Raw genomic sequence first — 19,997 nt, 5'->3', positions numbered from 1 at the left:
TACCACGGAAATATGCAGACGTCCATAGGGCAAGGCGCCGCCCCTGTGACCACATTCCCTGCTATTTACATACGAAATATGAAGGTAATAAAACGTTTTTTATTACTTTCATGTTATACAAATTTATAACACAGGGATGGGTAGGAAGGTGTAATTAGGGCACACATGCGTCTGCTGATAGGTCAGAACGCATATTCTAGATGATAGGTTCCCTTTAAAGCACCATTCCAGCATTTTTTTTTTTTCCAGTGCTGGAGTGGCACTTTAAATGTAAGTCCCCTGCCACATGTCATATACAAATTTTTTTGCTGCTTCATGTTTTACCAACGCAGGTCTGGTCTTGCTGCGCCATCTTGTGACAGTAGCTTCTGACTGGCCAGCAGTCAGATGTTGAGTCGCAAAGTCTTAATGTAACTCTGAGAGCCAGAACAAGGTGATAACAAGGCTGTCATAGAGTTACATTGAAGAGTTACCTCCGGTGTGTTCCATGAAACTCTTGAGCAGCCGTCAGGTCACAAATCACCGAAGCCCCTCTAAGCGTTGGTGATAGAAGGTGAAGCCGCTGGAAGATTAGGATCAGACAGGATTCAGGTGACTTACATTTAAAACACTACTTCAGCACTGCATTAAAAAATTCTAGAGTGGTGCTTTAACGTGCTATACATAAATACTCAAGCATTATTAAAGTGCAATGATGAGAAAATACAAAATATATCCTCCTGTATTTTTAGTTTTCAAAAATCAATGCAACATTTTTGCAAGAAATTTGTCTTAATTTTCGGTTGTACTACCAGTAAATATATTTATTTACAGTATAGTTTAAAAACAAAAGCCATCATTTAGTAATAGGTTTTTAAGGTGTGTAGCATGCCCCTGTAATGAGCTGAGTCTAAAGGGTGCTTTACACGCTATGATCTCGCTAGCGAGATCGCTAGCGAGCATACCCGCCCCCATCTGTTGTGCATCACGGGCAAATCGCTGCCCGTGGCGCACAACATCGCTTACACCCGTCACACGGACTTACCTTCCCTGCGACGTCGCTGTGGCTGGCGAACCGCCTCCTTTCTAAGGGGGCGGTTTGTGTGGCGTCACAGCGACGTCACATGGCAGCCATCCAATAGCAGAGGAGGGGCGGAGATGAGCGCAACGAACATTCCGCCCACCTCCTTCCTTCATCATTGCGGGCGGCCGCAGGTAAGAGGTTGTTCCTCCTTCCTGTGGTGTCACAAATAGCAATTTGTGCTGCCGCAGGAACGACAAACCTTGTTACTGACCACACAACGATTTTTGGTAAATGAACGACGTATCACAGACAAACGATTTTTGCCTCTTTTGCGATCGTTTAAGGTCGCACATAGGTGTTACACGCTGCGATGTCGCTAACGACGCCGGATGTGCGTCACAAACACCGTGACCCCTTTGATATATCGTTAGCGATGTCGCAGCGTGTAAATGTCCCTTAAGTGGTCAGACAGAATCACTCTACTCACAGCGAGATTTCTGTATGGCTATTCCATGTTCATTGCACAGCAATCTATGGAAATAGCTGTCTGGCGTGCTTAGAGGGAAGGAATGAACAGAACCTCTGTAGTATGGCAGTAGAAATGAGAAGGCTCATCTCATGAACATTCACATGACCACACCCAAAGAGAGAAATGATCTGTCCTTTGAGGACATTAAACCTACAGAAATGAAAAGGAGGAGCCTCTTCAATCACATCAGTGTTTTTTTGTCCTTGCAGAGAGAATGTACACCCTTTTGTTTTTCCAGGGAGGTCAGATAACCTTCCAAGGCCTTGTTCAGTTTGCTTTCTCTGGGCAGACAGTATGCTCGCACGAAAATTCAGGAATCCGGCATAGCATCTTCATAAAAATCCAATAAAACGGACAATACGCGTTTCGTGGACACCCTTGTTCACAATCCTGGATTGTGAACAAGGGTGTCCCCGAAACGTGTATTGTCCATTTTATTGGATTTTAATGGATCAATACATTTGGTTTTTTTATGAAGATGCCATGCCAGATTCCTGAATTTTTGTGCTAACCTTTTGGCTGGAGATTTTCCGTGCACCATCTAAAAGGACTTCCAAGTGCACATGGTGAGCTGGATTCCTCCACCTGCTTGTGTGTGTTAAAGTATGCTGCTCGCAGTCTGACAAGTATAGAGCTGAGGCACCTCAGCTCTCAGTAGTAGAGACTATACTGCTGCAAGGGGTGGTGTAAGTGCTTCAGTGAAATTGTTGAGCCTCGTATCATGGCAGTTAGTTTCTGGACTGCGCTGGTGCGTTGCGCTACAAATGACATCAGGAGTGTTCACACAACTCCCGGAGATTACTTTCAGGTTACGCCAGATGGAGGCTGGCGATACAAAAGGCTGTGCTATCACTTTTTGGCACCGAGTTAGCACCTGACGACATGGAGTAACCCAGAGCTTGGTTACTTCGCCAGGTGGAGCTTCTCATGTTTCCTTGCTCTTCAGGATGGAGATTGGGGTTAAATGGCAGGTCTAGAAGTAATGTCACTAAAACTAAGCACAATAAAAGTTCAAATCACCCCATTTTTTTCACATTTAAATTTAAGAAACAAAAAATACACATATTTGATATCACTGTTTTCGTAAATGTCTGATGTATGAAAATATAAATTAATCCAATCGGTAGACAGCTTAACGAGAAAAAGTCCAAAGCCAGAATTGTAGTTTTTTGGACACCGCAACAACAGAAAAAAAATTTAATAACATGAGTTTAAAACATTGCATATATCTAAAAATAATATCAATAAAAATCTTAACTTGGGGAGCAAAAAACAACCCCTCACACAGCTCCATCCCAAAATTGAATACATTACGGCTCTCGAAACGTCATGACACAGGCAAGGGTTTGTTTGTTTTTTTCACCACTTAAATAAAACAAAAGCTATATATTTCTTGTATCTACGTAATTGTACCAACGTGGAGAATCATACTGCCAGATGAGCTTTGTGGTAAAATGAATGCTGCAATTCAAAAACCCCAAAACAAATTGCAGAATTTCACTTTTTTGCTATTTCGCCACATTTGGAATTTTATTCCTGCTTATCATTACATCAAATGATTAAATGGATCGTGTCATTCAAAAGTACAACTTATCCCACAAAATAAAACGACAAAAATGAAAAATTGCCCGGCCCTTAAAAGGCACATCCAGTACTTTTTTTTCTTTTTTTTTTTTACATATGCTTGTGCACTAACAGGCCAGTACCTGTTACCTACCTGCCTGTTGTACCCTGCGAAGCTCTTCACCAGCACAGAGTAGCCACAGACCTCTTCTGTCGGCGATTGAGCTGCTTTTGCTGATGACGCAACATCAAAGCTGTGACTTCTCATCCACTCTGTTCTGTAGACGGGGCAAGACAGCCAACGTCATGTTGATTGACAGCTAGGTAGCAGGGAGCCGGCTGTCAATCAGCATGTTCTCATCAGTCCCACCTCACCTATAGAACAGAGTGGAAAAGAAGCCTCCATTCTGTTGACAAAGTATTGCTTGCAGGAGTGGTCTCTGACAGCTGTGTGCTGGCAAAGAACGTCCCGCCGGGCACAACAGGTAGGTAGGTAGCAACTACTTGACTATTAGTGCTTATGCCCTTTTTTTTCTAAGTCCTGCATATACCCTTTTAAGTGGTTAAAGTAAAGGTATCAGCTTTAGGCAGAATTATGATTGTGATCTTGCAAGTATTTGTTGGGTTTCAAGATTCTTAAAAGCAAGCCTTATGTGCAGTCCAATGCAAAGTTCAAATCTTTGTTCCTGGGACTTAAATTTGGTATTTCCAACCCTAATCACAACCCTGTGAGGCTATGGATTCAGCTCCCATTAAGCCTTAACCTTGGCCCGTAGACTTAATGACCTTCAGTTGCTATTGGCAGCCTATCCGTTTACTCAATTATTGATGGACAAAGTTGTGTTAAAACCTAACCCGGTCTACCTCCTTATGGTAACCTCCAGGTTCCTAAGGAATCAGGAAAATCATCCTTCACTCCTTTTGAAGAAATCCTAGAACCCCTAAGAAAGGGAATTCCATAGTCTGCATGTCAGGAGGAGCCCTTAGGGCTACATCTCCACCACAAAAACTTGGGGGAAGTGCTTGTCTCTCTTCATTTACTTTCAGGTTTCTGCCAGGTCTGACGCATCTGTACCAGAGAGAGTACCTCGCTCACCTGGGCGCAAACCGACTCTGTCAGGTCACCTATCATCCCTTACTGGCCATGATGGGTAAGGTGTTGCCTCAGGAGGGCAGAGCTAGTGCAGTACTTGCTCTGGCCAAGTATTGCGCTCTGGGAGACTTACTTCAAGTGATGGTAGTACTGGGAGGTGGGGCATCGTCGATCTCAGCGATGATGCTCTTCACAGCCTCAGGACGTCGGGTCCCTCCCCTAGTGTCAGCTGTTGCCATCAATATCTTTTCCTCTGTGTTGATTATTTCAGTTGTGATTGGGTGGTAAGGGAAGTAGTTAGGTGCATTTCTACTGCTTTGCGCTTCTGGTTAGCTGTTTCAGAGTGACCATGGGCCTCTTGACTACTTCACTGATTAGTGATCTCCTTGCCTGGCATGTCAGTTTAAATGAACAGCCATGTCTTGGTAGGTTTGCGGTTGCACTGTATGCTTTCCATTTTTGGATGATGGATTGAACAGGTTTCCGTGAGATGTTCAATGCTTGGGCTATTTTGATAAGCTAAACTTGCTTTACTCTTGTCTACAACTTTATCCCTGACCTGTCTGGTGTGTTCCTTGGTTTTCATGATGCTGTTTGATCCCTGATGTTCTCAAACAAACCTATGAGGCCTTGACAGAATAGCTGTAGATACACTGAGAATAAATTACACACTGGTGGACTCAATTTACTCATTAGGTGACTTCTGAAGGCAATTGGTCACTTAGGATTTTATTTAAGGGTATCAGACTACAGAGGGTTGAATACAAATGCACATCACAATTTGAAGATTTATATGTTTTGAATATTTAAAAATCTGTAATTTCCTCTACACTTCAGAACTTCATAAAGACTTGCTACTTAGTGTTTGTATATAACATAAAATAGATTTGTTTGTGGGTGTAATGTAAAACAGTTCACGGGGTATGAATACTTTTTCAAGGAACTGTATCTACCAATGAGAGATGGAAACAGTACACTGATTCATACTCAAATGAAGCAAGGAGAGACTTGATTACCAGAGAAGGTCACTGATTCTGGTGAAAGTCAGTTCCCAGCAAATTAGCAACTAAAAGAATATGTGAAGCAAATAAAAGAGATCGAAGAGATATTATTTTGAAAATTACTTTAAAACAGTTATTAACAGACTTTGAGTACATTGGGTATGAATAGCATTTATGGTACAATCCTTTGTAATATCTAAAAAGCATAGCATTTTTTTTAACATGCCTAGATCAATTAAATTAGGGCTTGTAGCAAGTAATAATTTTGTTGACACCGGAGACCTACGAATATACTTGGATCTCAAAAAAATCTATGCAGACTTTTCTGTTTACCAGAAAGTAAATTAGATCATTTAGCAACAACTGATAATAACAGGAATGCTAATGGACGGTAATAAATCACCCCACACCTTTCCAGCCAGTGTACTTAAAGGAATCATGGCTACTGCTTGATAAAATACAAGCAAATCTACCCTCTCATCTTTAGCTGAAAATAACCTCAATAAATAAACAAGAATGTTAGCAAGAAAAGGGAATTATTCTTAAGATGTTGATCGCTGACATATTTCTGCTGTCTCTTAAGGTGGCTTTACACACTGCAACATCGCAAACGACATCGCTGTAACGTCACCGGTTTTGTGACGTTACAGCGACCTCCCCAGCGACATTGCAGTGTGTGAAACCTATCAGCGACCTGGCCCCTGCTGTGAAGTTGTGATCGCTACAAATCGTTCAGGACCATTCCTAGGTCCTTTGTTTCCCGCTGTGCAGCATGCATCACTAGAAAGTTTCAGTGTGTAAAGGGGACTTTACAGCGACTTCCCTTTCAAATAGTGCTTTGACACGTCCCCAACAACCAGCTAGGTCGCTCTGCAGGTCCGGATCGCTGTTGCGTCGTTGGCCAGGTTTGCCTGTTTGACAGCTCACCAGAGACTTTGTAGCGATCCCGGCTAGGTTGAGATCGCAGGTTGGATCGCTAGAAAGTCTCAGTGTGTAAACCCAGCTTTACTTCTTTAGATTACCTAAACATTATCACTTATTCTAATTAATGTTTGATAAGCGGATTTTCTTGTTAGAAGTAGATTTTGTGTATCAAGAAAAGAAGAGCCATTTCTCATGTTGTTTGTTTATGCTAGATATTGTCAGAAATTTAGACAAGGCACTTTCTGTATGTTTTGCATTAGCATGTTTCTCGTGAGCGTCATTGGTTAGAAATTGATTTAAAGGTCATCAGATCTTGGGCCTCCTAACGTTCTTTTAATGTATTCTGTAGTTGTGCTTGTCCATTGGGATTTGAAGGTGATAAGTGTGAGACAAATCCAGATGACTGTGAAGATAATGATTGTGAAAACAACGCTACCTGCATAGATGGAATCAACAATTATGTCTGCCTTTGTCCACCTAACTACACAGGTAAAGAATGACTTAAAGAAACTATTATAGTTAGGTACTGTCACACATAGCGAGATCGCTAGCGAGATCACTGCTGAGTCACGGTTTCTGTGACGCAGTAGCGATCTCATTAGCGATCTTGTTATGTGTGACACCTAACAGCGATCAGGCCCCTGCTGTGAGATCGCTAGTTGTTGCCAAATGGTCCAGGCCATTTTCTTCAAAGGCGGTGTCCTGCTGGGCAAGACACATCGCTGTGTTTGACACTGTGTGACAGGGTCACAGTGACCTATGTGTGTACCTATGGTGTAAAAATAAATAAACAAAAAATTGGCATATGGTCCACCCATATTATGATACCCAGCACAGATAAAGCATACTACTATAGGTTACTAAACCCTACATTACTAATCGGAGGCGTTTATGAGACCCCCCCATTACTAATCTGTTAGTGAATAGAAATTTACACAAACATCAAAAAAATCCATTATTTGAAATAAAATACAAAAAAATCACCCTTTTCACTCCTTTATTAACGCCCCCCCCAACACCCAGGTCCAATATAATCCACGAGAGGTTCCACCATGATTCCAGCTCTGCTACATCTGAAGTGACAGCGTATGGGCAAGAACAAGACTGCCTGCTGTGAGCTTCAAGAGTCAGATATATAGTGTGCACACAATCTCAGTCTAGTGTAGTTTAGAGGTGCTAGTGTGGGGATGTGAAATCCCTGAAAACTAGTGTAGGTATAACACTGCACAATCTTTTTAAGAGCGAATTGGCAAGGAGGCAAGTCAATTTGATGCAAAACAAATGTGGATTTTAATATAATAGCGCTACAATTTAATACAATTGAGCAATTGACGTTTTGGTCCTCCTGGACCTTGGTCACAATAAATCGCTAATTTGCATATGGAAAGCAGGGTCACAGGTTAGATTCCTGTTTGTCCTATAGATGTGTGGTCAGCAGTATAGGACCTGGATATTGTATCCAGTGTCCTATATAAGGTGATCTATGGGAAACAGCCAGATATAGCAGGAGACAGGGATTATATGCATTGTAAGTATATCATCACATGTGAGGTTCTATATTGTTACTGCCAAGCGAACTTCCAATTGGAGCATAAGTTAACAAACGGTGTAATGTCACTATTGCGGAAGTCGACCAATTTGAGGTCCTGCTGTGTACGTCTGCCGGTTCTCACAGAGATGCAGCTGTCAGGACCGGGAGGACTGATGGGCCCAGGAGGTGGATCCACTGGACCGAGTACGCCACCAGGTGGCAGAGTACACGGAAGCCGGAGCACTGGCGTGGCCGGGACGGTTGTAACCGGGTCAGCAGGATCACAGAGTTCTATGGGATAGTGCAGGAAACAGGCACAGGTACCCGATAGCAAAAGACAAATAGTCACAGGAGAGAGCACAAGGGGACCTGAGCATCTAGCTCTAAAGACAAGCTAAAGGACACGTTGATCAGGCAACGCCCCTATGGAAAGGCAAGTCTTATATACCCAGCACAGCCTCATGTCATTTCCTGCTGCAGGTGTGCTGGGCCTATAAGACCAGGAGAGTGGGCGCGGCCCGGTCCTATACAGAATCCTGAGGCCAATACTCAAAGTCAGACTCCTGAGACCAGGAGCAGGACTCAGGGGAGCAGGAGCGGGAGCGGCAGCCATGACTGGTGGACACATGGATTGGATCAGTGGGTAAGGAGTGGTGCTGGGACACGGGGAGCGTGACAGTACCCCCCCCTCTAAGCCCCCCCCTCCGAGCACAGAACCCCAGGGGCACCCCGGATCGAGACACCGGGCCGGGACCCAACGCAAAGGCGGGGAAGGACCGCTGACCCCGCACCGCCTTCTTAGCTGCACGGCGCTTAGCCAATCTCCCAGCAGAGGCAACGGGGGCAACGGGGAGAGGAGGACCGTCAGAAACAGGACTGGCAGCGAGGACAACCGGCCCGGGCGTCTCGGACCGGACACAGGACAGGGACTCATCCCCGGCAGCCGTTGGCATCAGAGTCTCAATCGTCAGGGACGGTGGAACGACACTGGAGAGAGTCGTCACTTCCGGTTCTGGTGGCACCACAGGCACAGGTGCCAGGAGCTGTGGTACAATGCAGGACTGCGTCATATGCCCCTGTTCTTGTGCCATGATAGGGTCAGGTACCAGGGGCTGTGGTAAAACGCTGGACTGTGTCAAATTCTCCTCATCATGTGCCATGATAGGGTCAGGTGACAGGGACCGAGGAACAGGCTGTAGGCAGGTATCATGGCACGAGGGACTCCAGCGAGAGATTGCGCCAGAGCGCCAACTGATGTCAGGGTCATGTAGTCGCAGCCAGGGCAAACCCAGCAGGAGCGCAGGAGTCATTCTCGGGATGACGTAGAACGCAATAGTCTCAGTATGCTGGGCACCAATACAAAGTCTCACGGATTCGGTGGTGTACCGGACAGGTTCGTATAATTGTTTTCCGTCCACGGAGGCGAACCAGAGGGGTTTTGCAAGTGGAATGACCGGTATCTGATAATGATCCACGGTAGCTTGTCGGATGAAATTAGCCGCTGCTCCCGAATCAATGTGAGCCTCCACCGTGAACTGGGTCTTCTCGGTCGTGACCTGGACCGTCTGTGTAACCGGGACTGAAGGAATTCCGGTACCAAGGGTGGCGGTTCCCACCATCCCTTGGACTTGGGGTCTACCTGGTCTCTCCGGGCAAGAGCGGAGCAGATGAGAACCGCTTCCGCAATAGAAACAGAGGCCCCGGGCGAGTCGCTCTGCGCGGCGTTGCTCGGCTTGGCTCAGGCGGTCTATTTGCATGGGTTCCGGGAACATGTCACAGGAAGGCAGGGGCAAAGGAGCGGTAGACCTCTGCGGGGACAAGGCGTGACGGGGTGGTAGCTTCTCCCGGAATACCTCTTTGGTTCGCTCCTGGAAACGGAGGTCAATCCGGGTGGCTAAAGATATTAAGGCGTCCAAGGTGCGTGGAACGTCACGGCCAGCAAGCTCGTCCTTGACGCGGCCAGAGAGTCCTTCCCAAAAGGCCGCCGTCAAGGCCTCATTGTTCCAGCCCAGCTCAGAGGCGAGCGTGCGGAACTGGATGGCGTATTGGCCGACGGTCAGGGTCCCTTGGCGTAGCCGGAGGAGCGAAGAAGTCACTGTGGTGGTACGTCCGGGTTCATCGAATGTACTCCGGAAAGCGTGCAAGAATTCCCGGATGTTAGTAGTCATGGGATCCTCATTCTCCCACAGGGGGTTAATCCAGGCTAGAGCTTCGCCTTCCAAGTGTGACATCAGGAATGCCACTTTAGCCTGGTCTGAGACAAACAAATGAGGAAGTAACTTGAAATGCAGGGAGCACTGGTTCAAAAATCCCCGGCAGTTCTTGGGGTCCCCAGCATAGCGAGGCGGAGCAGCGAGGCGAAGTTGCGAGGCTGCGGAGACAGCAGGTTCAGATCCGGACACCGTTTGCTGCGTGGACCGAGACGAGGCGGCAGTCTGTAATGTGTACAACCGGTGGTCCACAGACGTCAGGAACTTTAGTATGCGGTGTAAGGTGTCACGCTGTTGCACCAGTTCCTGGCGTAGTTCGGCCAGCTCGGATGTTTGTGCTCCAGCGGGATCCATGGCCTGATCAATCTGTCAGGACCGGGAGGACTGATGGGCCCAGGAGGTGGATCCACTGGACCGAGTACGCCACCAGGTGGCAGAGTACACGGAAGCCGGAGCACTGGCGTGGCCGGGACGGTTGTAACCGGGTCAGCAGGATCACAGAGTTCTATGGGATAGTGCAGGAAACAGGCACAGGTACCCGATAGCAAAAGACAAATAGTCACAGGAGAGAGCACAAGGGGACCTGAGCATCTAGCTCTAAAGACAAGCTAAAGGACACGTTGATCAGGCAACGCCCCTATGGAAAGGCAAGTCTTATATACCCAGCACAGCCTCATGTCATTTCCTGCTGCAGGTGTGCTGGGCCTATAAGACCAGGAGAGTGGGCGCGGCCCGGTCCTATACAGAATCCTGAGGCCAATACTCAAAGTCAGACTCCTGAGACCAGGAGCAGGACTCAGGGGAGCAGGAGCGGGAGCGGCAGCCATGACTGGTGGACACATGGATTGGATCAGTGGGTAAGGAGTGGTGCTGGGACACGGGGAGCGTGACAGCAGCCCAGGTGAACCTAATTTTGTCTAGTCTTCAGGGGTTGTCTCATGTTGTTAAAAATCCTCTTTTCTCTAAAGGAAAGGGATTTTTAATTCTATACTGTACATCCCTTTGTCTACGTTACAAGCCACTTTTGTAGTTTATCAGAGGTAGCCAGTATTCTAGGCACGAAGCGCATGCTTGTAAACCCTTTGCTTTAAAGTTAAGAAGTGAGGGCCTGAAGCTGGCTGAATTACTGCATCCGAGCATCTTCTGCGCTGTTGTGCTTCTCTGATGCAGAGGCAAAGCTTCTTCAAAGTAAAGCGTGAGAGAGAGCACAGTTCAGATCAATGGAGCAACAATGACTGTGGGTTGAACTCTCAATCATCAGGAACACACTGCCCCCTGGTAAGCAGGTAACCAAGAGGCAGGGTAGCGGTGCGCTCCTGAACACAGAAGATGAGGAGACCCCTTTAATCAGTAGTTGTATTTACAGAATAAGCATCGTGACTAATTTTGATCTGAAATCTCTTCTGAAAAAGCTAGAATCTCTATGTCATAGGGGATGGAAAGATTTTTTAAAAAAAGTTTATATTAGTGTTCTGGATGTTGCAAACAAACTTTAGCGCTCTTTTAAACTTCAGTTATAAATGTACATTATTGAATGTAAAATTGTCTGTATCCTATTTTAAGGTGAACTTTGTGATGAAGTTATCGACCACTGTATTTCCGAGTTGAACCCATGTCTGCATGATTCCAAATGTATTTCCACTGACAAGGGATACAGGTAAGCAAGGACCAGTTTAAGCTCAATAAACTGTTTCAGGACATGATTTTAAAATGTACTATATGTAATCTCTTCTGCCCAACTTAATGTTGTGAGTGTTTATTTCCAGAAATGAACCTTTGAAGAAATCACGTGATTCTACTGACATACTGGCTGCCAATAGAATCTGATAAGATACAGTACATGAGACATAATCACCACCGCCGCTTTATAGATATGCCCAGACATTTGTTTTACTGAACATAATACACAACAATCAAAGCAAAAAATGTGTGTTTTTCTTTTTACTTTTTGAGTTAGTAATGGGGATATCTGATAGACACCTCATCATTACTAACACCAGGGCTTGATGCTAGCTGACATCAACCCCAACTACCATTACCCCGATTGTCAACACACAGGGCACTCGAGAAGAACCAAGTGAAGCACAAGAATTGATGCATCTAATGTGATGCACCACTTCTGGGGTGAGTGTGAGCTAGTATTTTTAGGCTGGGAAGGGCCCAATAACCATGGGCCTTCCCAGCTTGATAATATCACCCCATAGCTGTCTGTTTTCCCTTTTTTTTTCATTTATTTATTTTATCATAAAATTTGTCCAAAACGCTCCGCAAGGTGCAATTTTATTATATGTCACTCTCTCTGTCGCACTATTATCTATCTCTATAGACCCGATAGAAAAAAAACTCTCCTCCAATGATTAATGTAAAAATAATTTATTTGTACATTAATTCAAAGGGATATACATGTAAGAACCATTTAAAAACATTTAAAAAAAAGAAAATAGGGGAATGTGTGGGATTCAAAAAAACAGACCCAGGGCACAAGATAAAAACGTTGTCTGAATGAAACAACTAAATTGGTTATATAAATAACATTTAAATAATGGATGGTAGTGTCATGCACAGGGTCACTAGGTAAACATCAAGTGTATATATAAAGATTAAAAAAAATAAACATGACTCCATGTTGTGAAAGTATGGGAGTCTCACAAAGAGAGCCTAAGCCAGTGCAAATAAATGAGCAGACCAAGATGGAAAATCAAATAATCACACATAACCTTTATATTATGTTTAATACCCCTGTAACCAAAAAAATGGTTACCATATGGTTGTGCTCCAGTAACGCCCAGGGGGAATTTGACACATATTGCCACTGAGGCCAAATAGATTTTTATTACCTATCTCTATAGCATTCACGTCTGCCTAAAATGTCTGCAAAAGGCAACCAAAAACTTTATAAAAATGCAGCAAAAAGGCAGAAAATCATTTTTATACGTGCGCTTTTATAGTGTTTTTGACTGACTTTATTGATGGTAAAGGGTGAAAAAAAATGCTGCAAAATGCTATAAGAATTTACATGCTGCACATTATTTTCTGCACCAAATCTGCCAGTCATAAATAAGCATCGTATTCATAACACTTCAGGTTTCTCATGGACGTTCCTGGTATCAGGATTCCCTTAAGGTTTTGTGACAAATATGCACTCAAAAATTCATTAAAAACAGTGTTAAAAATGCAATGTGTGCGCACAGCCTTAGGCTATGTGTCCACGGTAGAATGTACCTGCGGATTTTTCTACATGAAAATCCGCGACTTTCGCGGCAAATCCGCACCTTATTTTTGCCGCGGATTTGCCGCTGATTTACCGCGGATTTACCACGGATTACCGCGAAATTGCCGCGGATTTTGATGCGGATTTTTTTTTTTCCCCATTCTATAGCCAAAATCCGCACCAAAATCCGCAACAATAATTGACATGCTGCAGATTTTTCCGGATCAAAATCCGCGGCAAATCCACCGCGGAAAAATCCGCAGCATGGACACAGCATTTCCAAAATGCCATTGAAATGGCTTGGAAGTGCCGCTGCTGCAGATTTTCGGAAAATCCGCGGTAAATCCGCGGCAAATCCGCGGCAAAATCCGCAGCGTTGGCACATAGCCTTAGTGTTCCTGCTTCTGCTGTCTCTATGATGGACCCAGCATCTTGAGTAGTTGTTTGGGGCCACTGTGCGGCTGCACCGGCGGTATGTCTTCCCCTGCCGTCACATTGTCATAAGAATATTTGCACTGAAACCAAAAACAAACCAACTCACATAATGTCGTGTGTTTTCTCACGTAAGAAGCTTTTCAGACATCTGTGGGTTTTGGACGACACAGCCTAATCATCTTTCACCTCATTTAGTATTATTTGCTACCTGTAACTCAAGTGCTCTTCAGCTCTGCCAAGTTGTGCATCCCAGAATGTGCCACCAAATTGCTATTTGTTCAGCGTGATGTGCATTTCTCCAGTGAAGCAGATAGACAGCTTGTGCTGGTTTAATTTCTAAACAATTATTGATAAAATCTGGCATGCATTGAAGAGAAGTAAATTGTAGACACCAATCATTGCACTGTGTAGTGGGAGTCATCCATTTCTATATATATTTTGTTGAAAAGAAAAGCTGACTGGAATTTACACACATTGGCACGATTCCTCAAGCAATTTTTCAAAGAATTCTGGCGTAAAACAGTTTGAGATGATGTACATTTTTTTATGCAACTCTTAAAGGTTCTTTACACGCTGCGATACCGGTACCGATATCGCTAGCGTGCGTACCCGCCTCCGTCGGTTGTGCTTCACAGGCAAATCGCTGCCCGTGGCGCACAACATCTCTAACACCCGTCACACGGACTTAACTTCCCTGCGACGTCGCTCTGTCTGGCGATCTGACTCCTTTCTAAGTGGGCGGTTCGTGTGGCGTCACAGCAACGTCACATGGCAGCCATCCAATAGCAGAGGTGGGGTGGAGATGAGCGGCCGGAACATGCCACCCACCTCCTTCCTTCCTCATTGCCGGTGGACGAAGGTAAGAAGATGTTCATCGTTCCTGCTGTGTCACACATAGTGATGTGTGCTGCCGCAGGAACGACAAACAACATCGTACCTGCAGCAGCAACGATGTTATGAAAAGGAGCAACGTGTCAACGAGCAACGATTTTCACGTTTTTGCGCTCGTTGATCGTCGCTCCTTTGTGGATGTGCGTCACTAACGACGTGACCCCGACAATATATCGTTAGCGATGTCGCAGCGTGTAAAGCACCCTTTAGACTTTTAGCATCCTGGCCCTTTTAGCAACTGGGCAATCTTTGTGAACTTTTTTAAAAGTGGATGAACATTAACATGGCAGGGCGTAGACTAGCACAAATTCATCATAACATACCACCAAAATGCCAGAAATGTACTTCCATCCATATGAAAGATGCGCTAAATTCATAAAAGGGAATCTGTCAGCAAGTTTTTTTTTATGTAATCCAAGAGCAGCATAATATAGGACAAGAGAGCCTGATTACAGGGATGTTTCAGTGTCACTTATTAAGTTGTGTGATGTAGTTTCAAAACAAGTAGTGTTTTTTTTTGTTTTTTAAACTCAATTTTTATAACATTTTTCGAAATCAAGGATACAGAAAGCAAAAAACAGGTAAAGAAGAAGCAAATATCAAGCTTACAACAATACCTGAGAGGGAAGGCCTTCCAGTTTTGAAACGATATCCCCCTCAACAATATAACCCCCACTTTCTCTGCCCCAACCACCCCGTCTGCTGACTCCCCCCTGAAACCAAGGCAGCATAAACTACTCCCACCCCCCCATGCGACACAACCAACTCTCTTGCCCTCTCCATCCCTTGATCTAGGCCCTGTACCTCAATATCAAACTTGTATCTTTAGTCTACCCAAAAAGCCCGCCAGATCTTCAGCCAAATACCATTCAGTGTATGTAAATGGAGAGACAATCTGTCGTATCTCATCAGCCAAACATTTTCGCGCGATAAAGGCTCACAACTTTCTGAAAAATTTGTCCATTGGCTTATCTTTATTTCTCTCAGCCTCTAACTTTTCTAATTTGAGTAAAGCTTTCAGTTGGTTCATTAATTCTCCCTGTGACAGAACTTCTTTTACCAGCCATTTCTTCAATAACGCCCTCTTGCCCAACAGTGCTATACAATGAAACAAAGATGGGAGTTTCTCTCTCTTATCCCCCTCCGCATTTCCCTCCCCATGCCATGTATAGTGAAATAACCACACGAGAAGCTCCAACTCCACCTTCACTTTCCAAGCTTCCCACACTAATGCCTGGGCCTGTACCCAAAATTTCCGAACCTCCCCACATTGCCAAATCCCATGGAACAAATCTGTCTTTTCAACATTGCATTTTGGACACTCCAATAGCTTGTTCGGATTCTCTCTGTTAAAGCCATATAGAGCCGTATGCATCAGACGATATTGTGAATCCCTCCAACTTTCATTCGTTGTATATTTTCGTATGACCATACACCCCTCAATATCTTCTCTCTTACCCTATATTATGCTGCTCTCACATTATATAGTAAAAACCTGCTGACAGATTCCCTTTAAGAGGTGCATGCTTACTGAATTTTCTATTGATAACTCAAGTGGACCCTTCGTTAAGACGTATGTGCAAAATGCCAGTCTTGATAAATTGATACCATTATGTTCATATCCATTGAACAATGTGATAGATTACTTGTCAGTGTTCTAACATGTCAATAATCTAGCTATTCATAGCTGTCATAGAAGAAACTAATTCACGTGCCAGGGATATCACCTGTAAAATCAATATGGACTTCTCAGTTTCTTTATCTGTTTCTTTAACAGATGCATTTAACACCTGAAATAAAACTGTATACTGGGAGTTGAATTGGAGACTGTAGAGCCCTTAATCACTATGTAGTCAGGCCTGGCCTATTTCTTATTATGTCTTAGATAAATAGGAAAGATTTCATAATGCATGTCACATGTACTAATGAGAGTAATAACCTTCATATGTTGTCTTTAGCTTCGTTGTCACTTTCACTTGCTTATGCTGTGTACCCCAGCCAATGTGTACTGATTAGCACTTATTCTTATATTCTTCTATTTTAAGGTGCGAGTGTTCACCTGGATTTGTGGGGCTGTATTGTGATATAAATGAAGATGACTGTGTCAGCCATAAATGCCAGCATGGCGCTCAGTGCGTGGATGATGTTGGCGGATACACCTGTGTGTGCCCACATGGCTTCAGGTAATAATACCACACGAATGTACTACTGTCAGTAAGATTAATCATAGGCATAAGAAAATTAAACCTCTTCAAAAGACCTCTCTCTTGAGAAAACCACCACTTTATACCATATTTGTTTGTCAGCTCTTCAGTGTCATCATACACTATCCATGCCGGCCCTCCTTGAGAGGGCCACCGCTCTAGAAGACCATTTTTCATTACAATTCTGTATAATTGTCTCAGATTTTATTGTAGATCAGCTTCAACTTGAAGTGTTGCGTAGAGGAACACAAAACAGGCTCCAATTAGGTATTTGCCAGTTACCATGTATATAGGGAAAAATATGCTTTCACGACAGTAAATAAAACGACTGGAGCACTTTCCAGTCTTGGCAATCTCCAGTCTCCGATCAACAATCTAATACTCATGACTTGTAGTATTATTTCTCTCGAGAAAATCATCACAATTTTGTGTGGCAATGTTCCATGAACTTGCGCTCCCGGTCTGTCCTGATCAGCTGGCCTCCTTTCCTCTAGGTATGGTTAGGCTACTGAACTAGTCTTTAAAAAATCATTAGTTTATTTTAACACCGCATCTTTCTCTTCTGCTTTTGTTCAGAAAGCAGCGGAAATAGTGCTGACAGATCACTCAAAAGAATGATTCCAGTCATTGCTATGTAAAAACAACTTCAATGCTTTCAAAAGTTGCCAAGTATTAACATGTACATTCTTACTTTTCCACTGAGAAGTTGGCCAATACTAATACAATACAAGTGAAATCTGAAGGCTTAAAAAATGCCTGTATTATCAGCATTTTTGCATCAAAAAAGGTTATTTTTTTTCTTCATTGTTTAATTTTTTTCTTTTATTTAAAAAAGTTATAAAAAGATGCCCAAAATTGCTAAAAAAAAAAAAATCACTCAAATAAAAATGTTAGAGAAAAACATTGAAAAAGTACTCGAGAAGAGGCTAAAAACATTTACAAAACTCCAGAGGAAAAGAGCGATTCCTGAAATGTCTTGTGCTTGAAAAATTAATTTTTTGACCATCAGAAAAAGATATAGTGGAAACATACCCTGAGACACAGCTCCATTTCAATATTTACAAATGAGAAATCGATCACACCTAAGCTGTCCGTTTACTTTCCAAAATAAGTCCTTCATTTTTAAAAGAAAAGAAAGGAGACAAGCGTCTACACCGTCTGGATGCCCTCCTTATGTGTACAATAGATATAGGGTTGAAGATGGGCGTTTGGAGATGACCACGCTGCTGTAGAAGATGAGCATTTCACATTCCAAGGTAGATTAATAAGCTTTATATAATATCACTACGTGAATCCACCTTGGAGTGTGGAACTTAAATCTTCTACAGCAGCGCGGTCATCTCCAAACGCCTATTCTCCAGAGACTACCACCGGCGTGATTTTAGAAGCAGATTTTATCACAAGCTTTATTGGCTTTATAGCAATCATACTCCATCAGGGAGCAATATCTCACCGCCTACCCATAATTTATTATTCAGTGTCACCCTATGTGCCCATGTCTCCAAACACCTATCCTCCACCCTATAGCCATTGTACACAGAAGAAGGAGATCTTCTACCTGCTGGCATGAGTGCAGAAGCTCATTTCCATCAAAACAATGAATCAGTTAAGTTCTCTGGAAACCTTCTGGTGAAAGCTGAAGGCTTCTATAACTCACAGTAATATTTAAGAAGAGTAAAGGCATCAGTATCACCTATTTATAAAACCTTGGATTGGGACTTCTATTTATAAAACCTTGAATTGGGACTTGTCAATCTTCAAGAAATGTATAGGCCCAGCTGCCATCCCCCACCCTTTGGATTTCTATCACGTTTAATTGACATGGCAAAAATGACAATTGTACAGAACTTCCATCTATGTTCTCTGTATTTATTTATAAAAATATAACAAATATTTTTGTTTCTTTAAAAGTGGCCTCTTCTGTGAAATTTCCCCTCCCATGGTTCTACTCCAGACCAGCCCTTGCGATGAGCATGAATGTCAGAATGAAGCCCAGTGCATTGTGGTACAACAAGAACCAGTTTGTCGCTGTCTAGCTGGTTTTGCAGGTCAAAGATGTGAGAAGCTTATTACGGTCAACTTTGTCGGCAAGGACTCGTATGTAGAATTGACTGGTTCCAAAACCCGCCCCCAAGCAAACATATCTCTCCAGGTAAGTGATAAAATATTTTTCTTTCTATAAGTATTTAACACTGAATTAACAGAACGCACACATTTGCTGGAATGTGAACCTCTCTTAAATCATTTTTATAGAAAAATGTATACAATGGACAGATGCAGAGACAGACATGAATTTATTTTAAAGGGAATCTGTCACTATCATAAACCCTCCTAAGCAGTCTATATAGGCTTGTTGATAATAGGCAACTGAATACAATGAAACCTTGATATCTGTAATCAACGTTTTTCTTAATATGTAAATAAGCTGTTATAAGATCTATGGGCCGCATACAGATCTCTCAGAGCATCTGCCTCCAGAGCTTATTTTAAATGTAATGGGGCGTTACCAATGTGAGACATGTAAAGACTGACAGTTCACTCTCATGATCTACATGTCTCACACATTTAGAATAAACACTGGATGCAGATTCTCAGAGTGATTTGTGTCCCACCCATAGATCTTTTCAGCTCATTTCCATATTAAATTAAATGGGGATGTCTCTGGAATAGGACATCAGATCACAGATAGGATCTAATTCTATTAAGCTTTCTAAAGGCCACATCTCACTAAGCGACATCGCTAGTGACATCGCTGCTGAGTCTGAGGTTTTTGTGACGCAACAACGATCTTGCTAGCGATGTTGCTGTGTGTGACATCCAGCAACGACCTGGCCCCTGCTGTGAGGTCGCCTGTCGTTGCTGAATGTCCTGGACCATTTTCTTCAAAGGCAATGTCTTGCTGGGCAGGATGCATCGCTGTGTTTGACACTGTGTGACAGGGTCCCAATGACAGCAGAGATCGTTATACAGGTCGTTACTGCAACCTGTGTCGTTACTGAGTCGTTGGTAAGGTCTGACTGTCTGACATCTCACCAGCGACCTCCCAGTGACTTACCAGCGATCCTTATCAGGTCACATCGTTTTCGGGATCGCTGGTAAGTCGCTAAATGTGACAGGGGCTTAAAGGCCCAGTCACACACAACGACTTACCAACGATCCTGAAAACGATGCGACCTGACAGGGATCGCAGGTAAGTCGCTGGGAGGTCGCTGGTGAGATGTCAGACAGTCAGCCCTTACCAACGATGCAGGAACAATACAGGTCGCAGTAGCGACCTGTATAACGATCTCAGCAGTCACTGTGACCCTGTCACACAGTGTCAAACATAGCGATGTGTCCTGCCCAGCAGGACATTGCCTTTGAAGAAAATGACCTGGACCATTCAGCAACTTACCAGCGATC

General features: G+C 43.7%; 1 protein-coding gene across 3 annotated transcripts in view; it reads left to right on the top strand.

Moving 5' to 3' along the window:
• The window catches only part of SLIT3 (slit guidance ligand 3), an 878,603-nt gene that overhangs the window by 784,879 nt on the left and 73,727 nt on the right, over window positions 1–19,997 (top strand). For all 3 annotated transcript variants that reach the window (XM_075344498.1, XM_075344497.1, XM_075344499.1), the window contains 4 exons: window positions 6,463–6,602; window positions 11,418–11,511; window positions 16,437–16,574; window positions 18,507–18,747. In XM_075344498.1, coding sequence (XP_075200613.1) covers window positions 6,463–6,602; window positions 11,418–11,511; window positions 16,437–16,574; window positions 18,507–18,747 — 613 coding nt within the window. The remainder of the gene's footprint in view (window positions 1–6,462; window positions 6,603–11,417; window positions 11,512–16,436; window positions 16,575–18,506; window positions 18,748–19,997) is intronic.

Source organism: Anomaloglossus baeobatrachus, chromosome 4 (assembly GCF_048569485.1).
Source record: "Anomaloglossus baeobatrachus isolate aAnoBae1 chromosome 4, aAnoBae1.hap1, whole genome shotgun sequence".
Lineage (NCBI taxonomy): Eukaryota > Metazoa > Chordata > Amphibia > Anura > Aromobatidae > Anomaloglossus > Anomaloglossus baeobatrachus.
The sequence above is the reverse complement of the archived record's forward strand: the minus strand, read 5'-3'. Positions and strand labels throughout refer to the sequence as shown.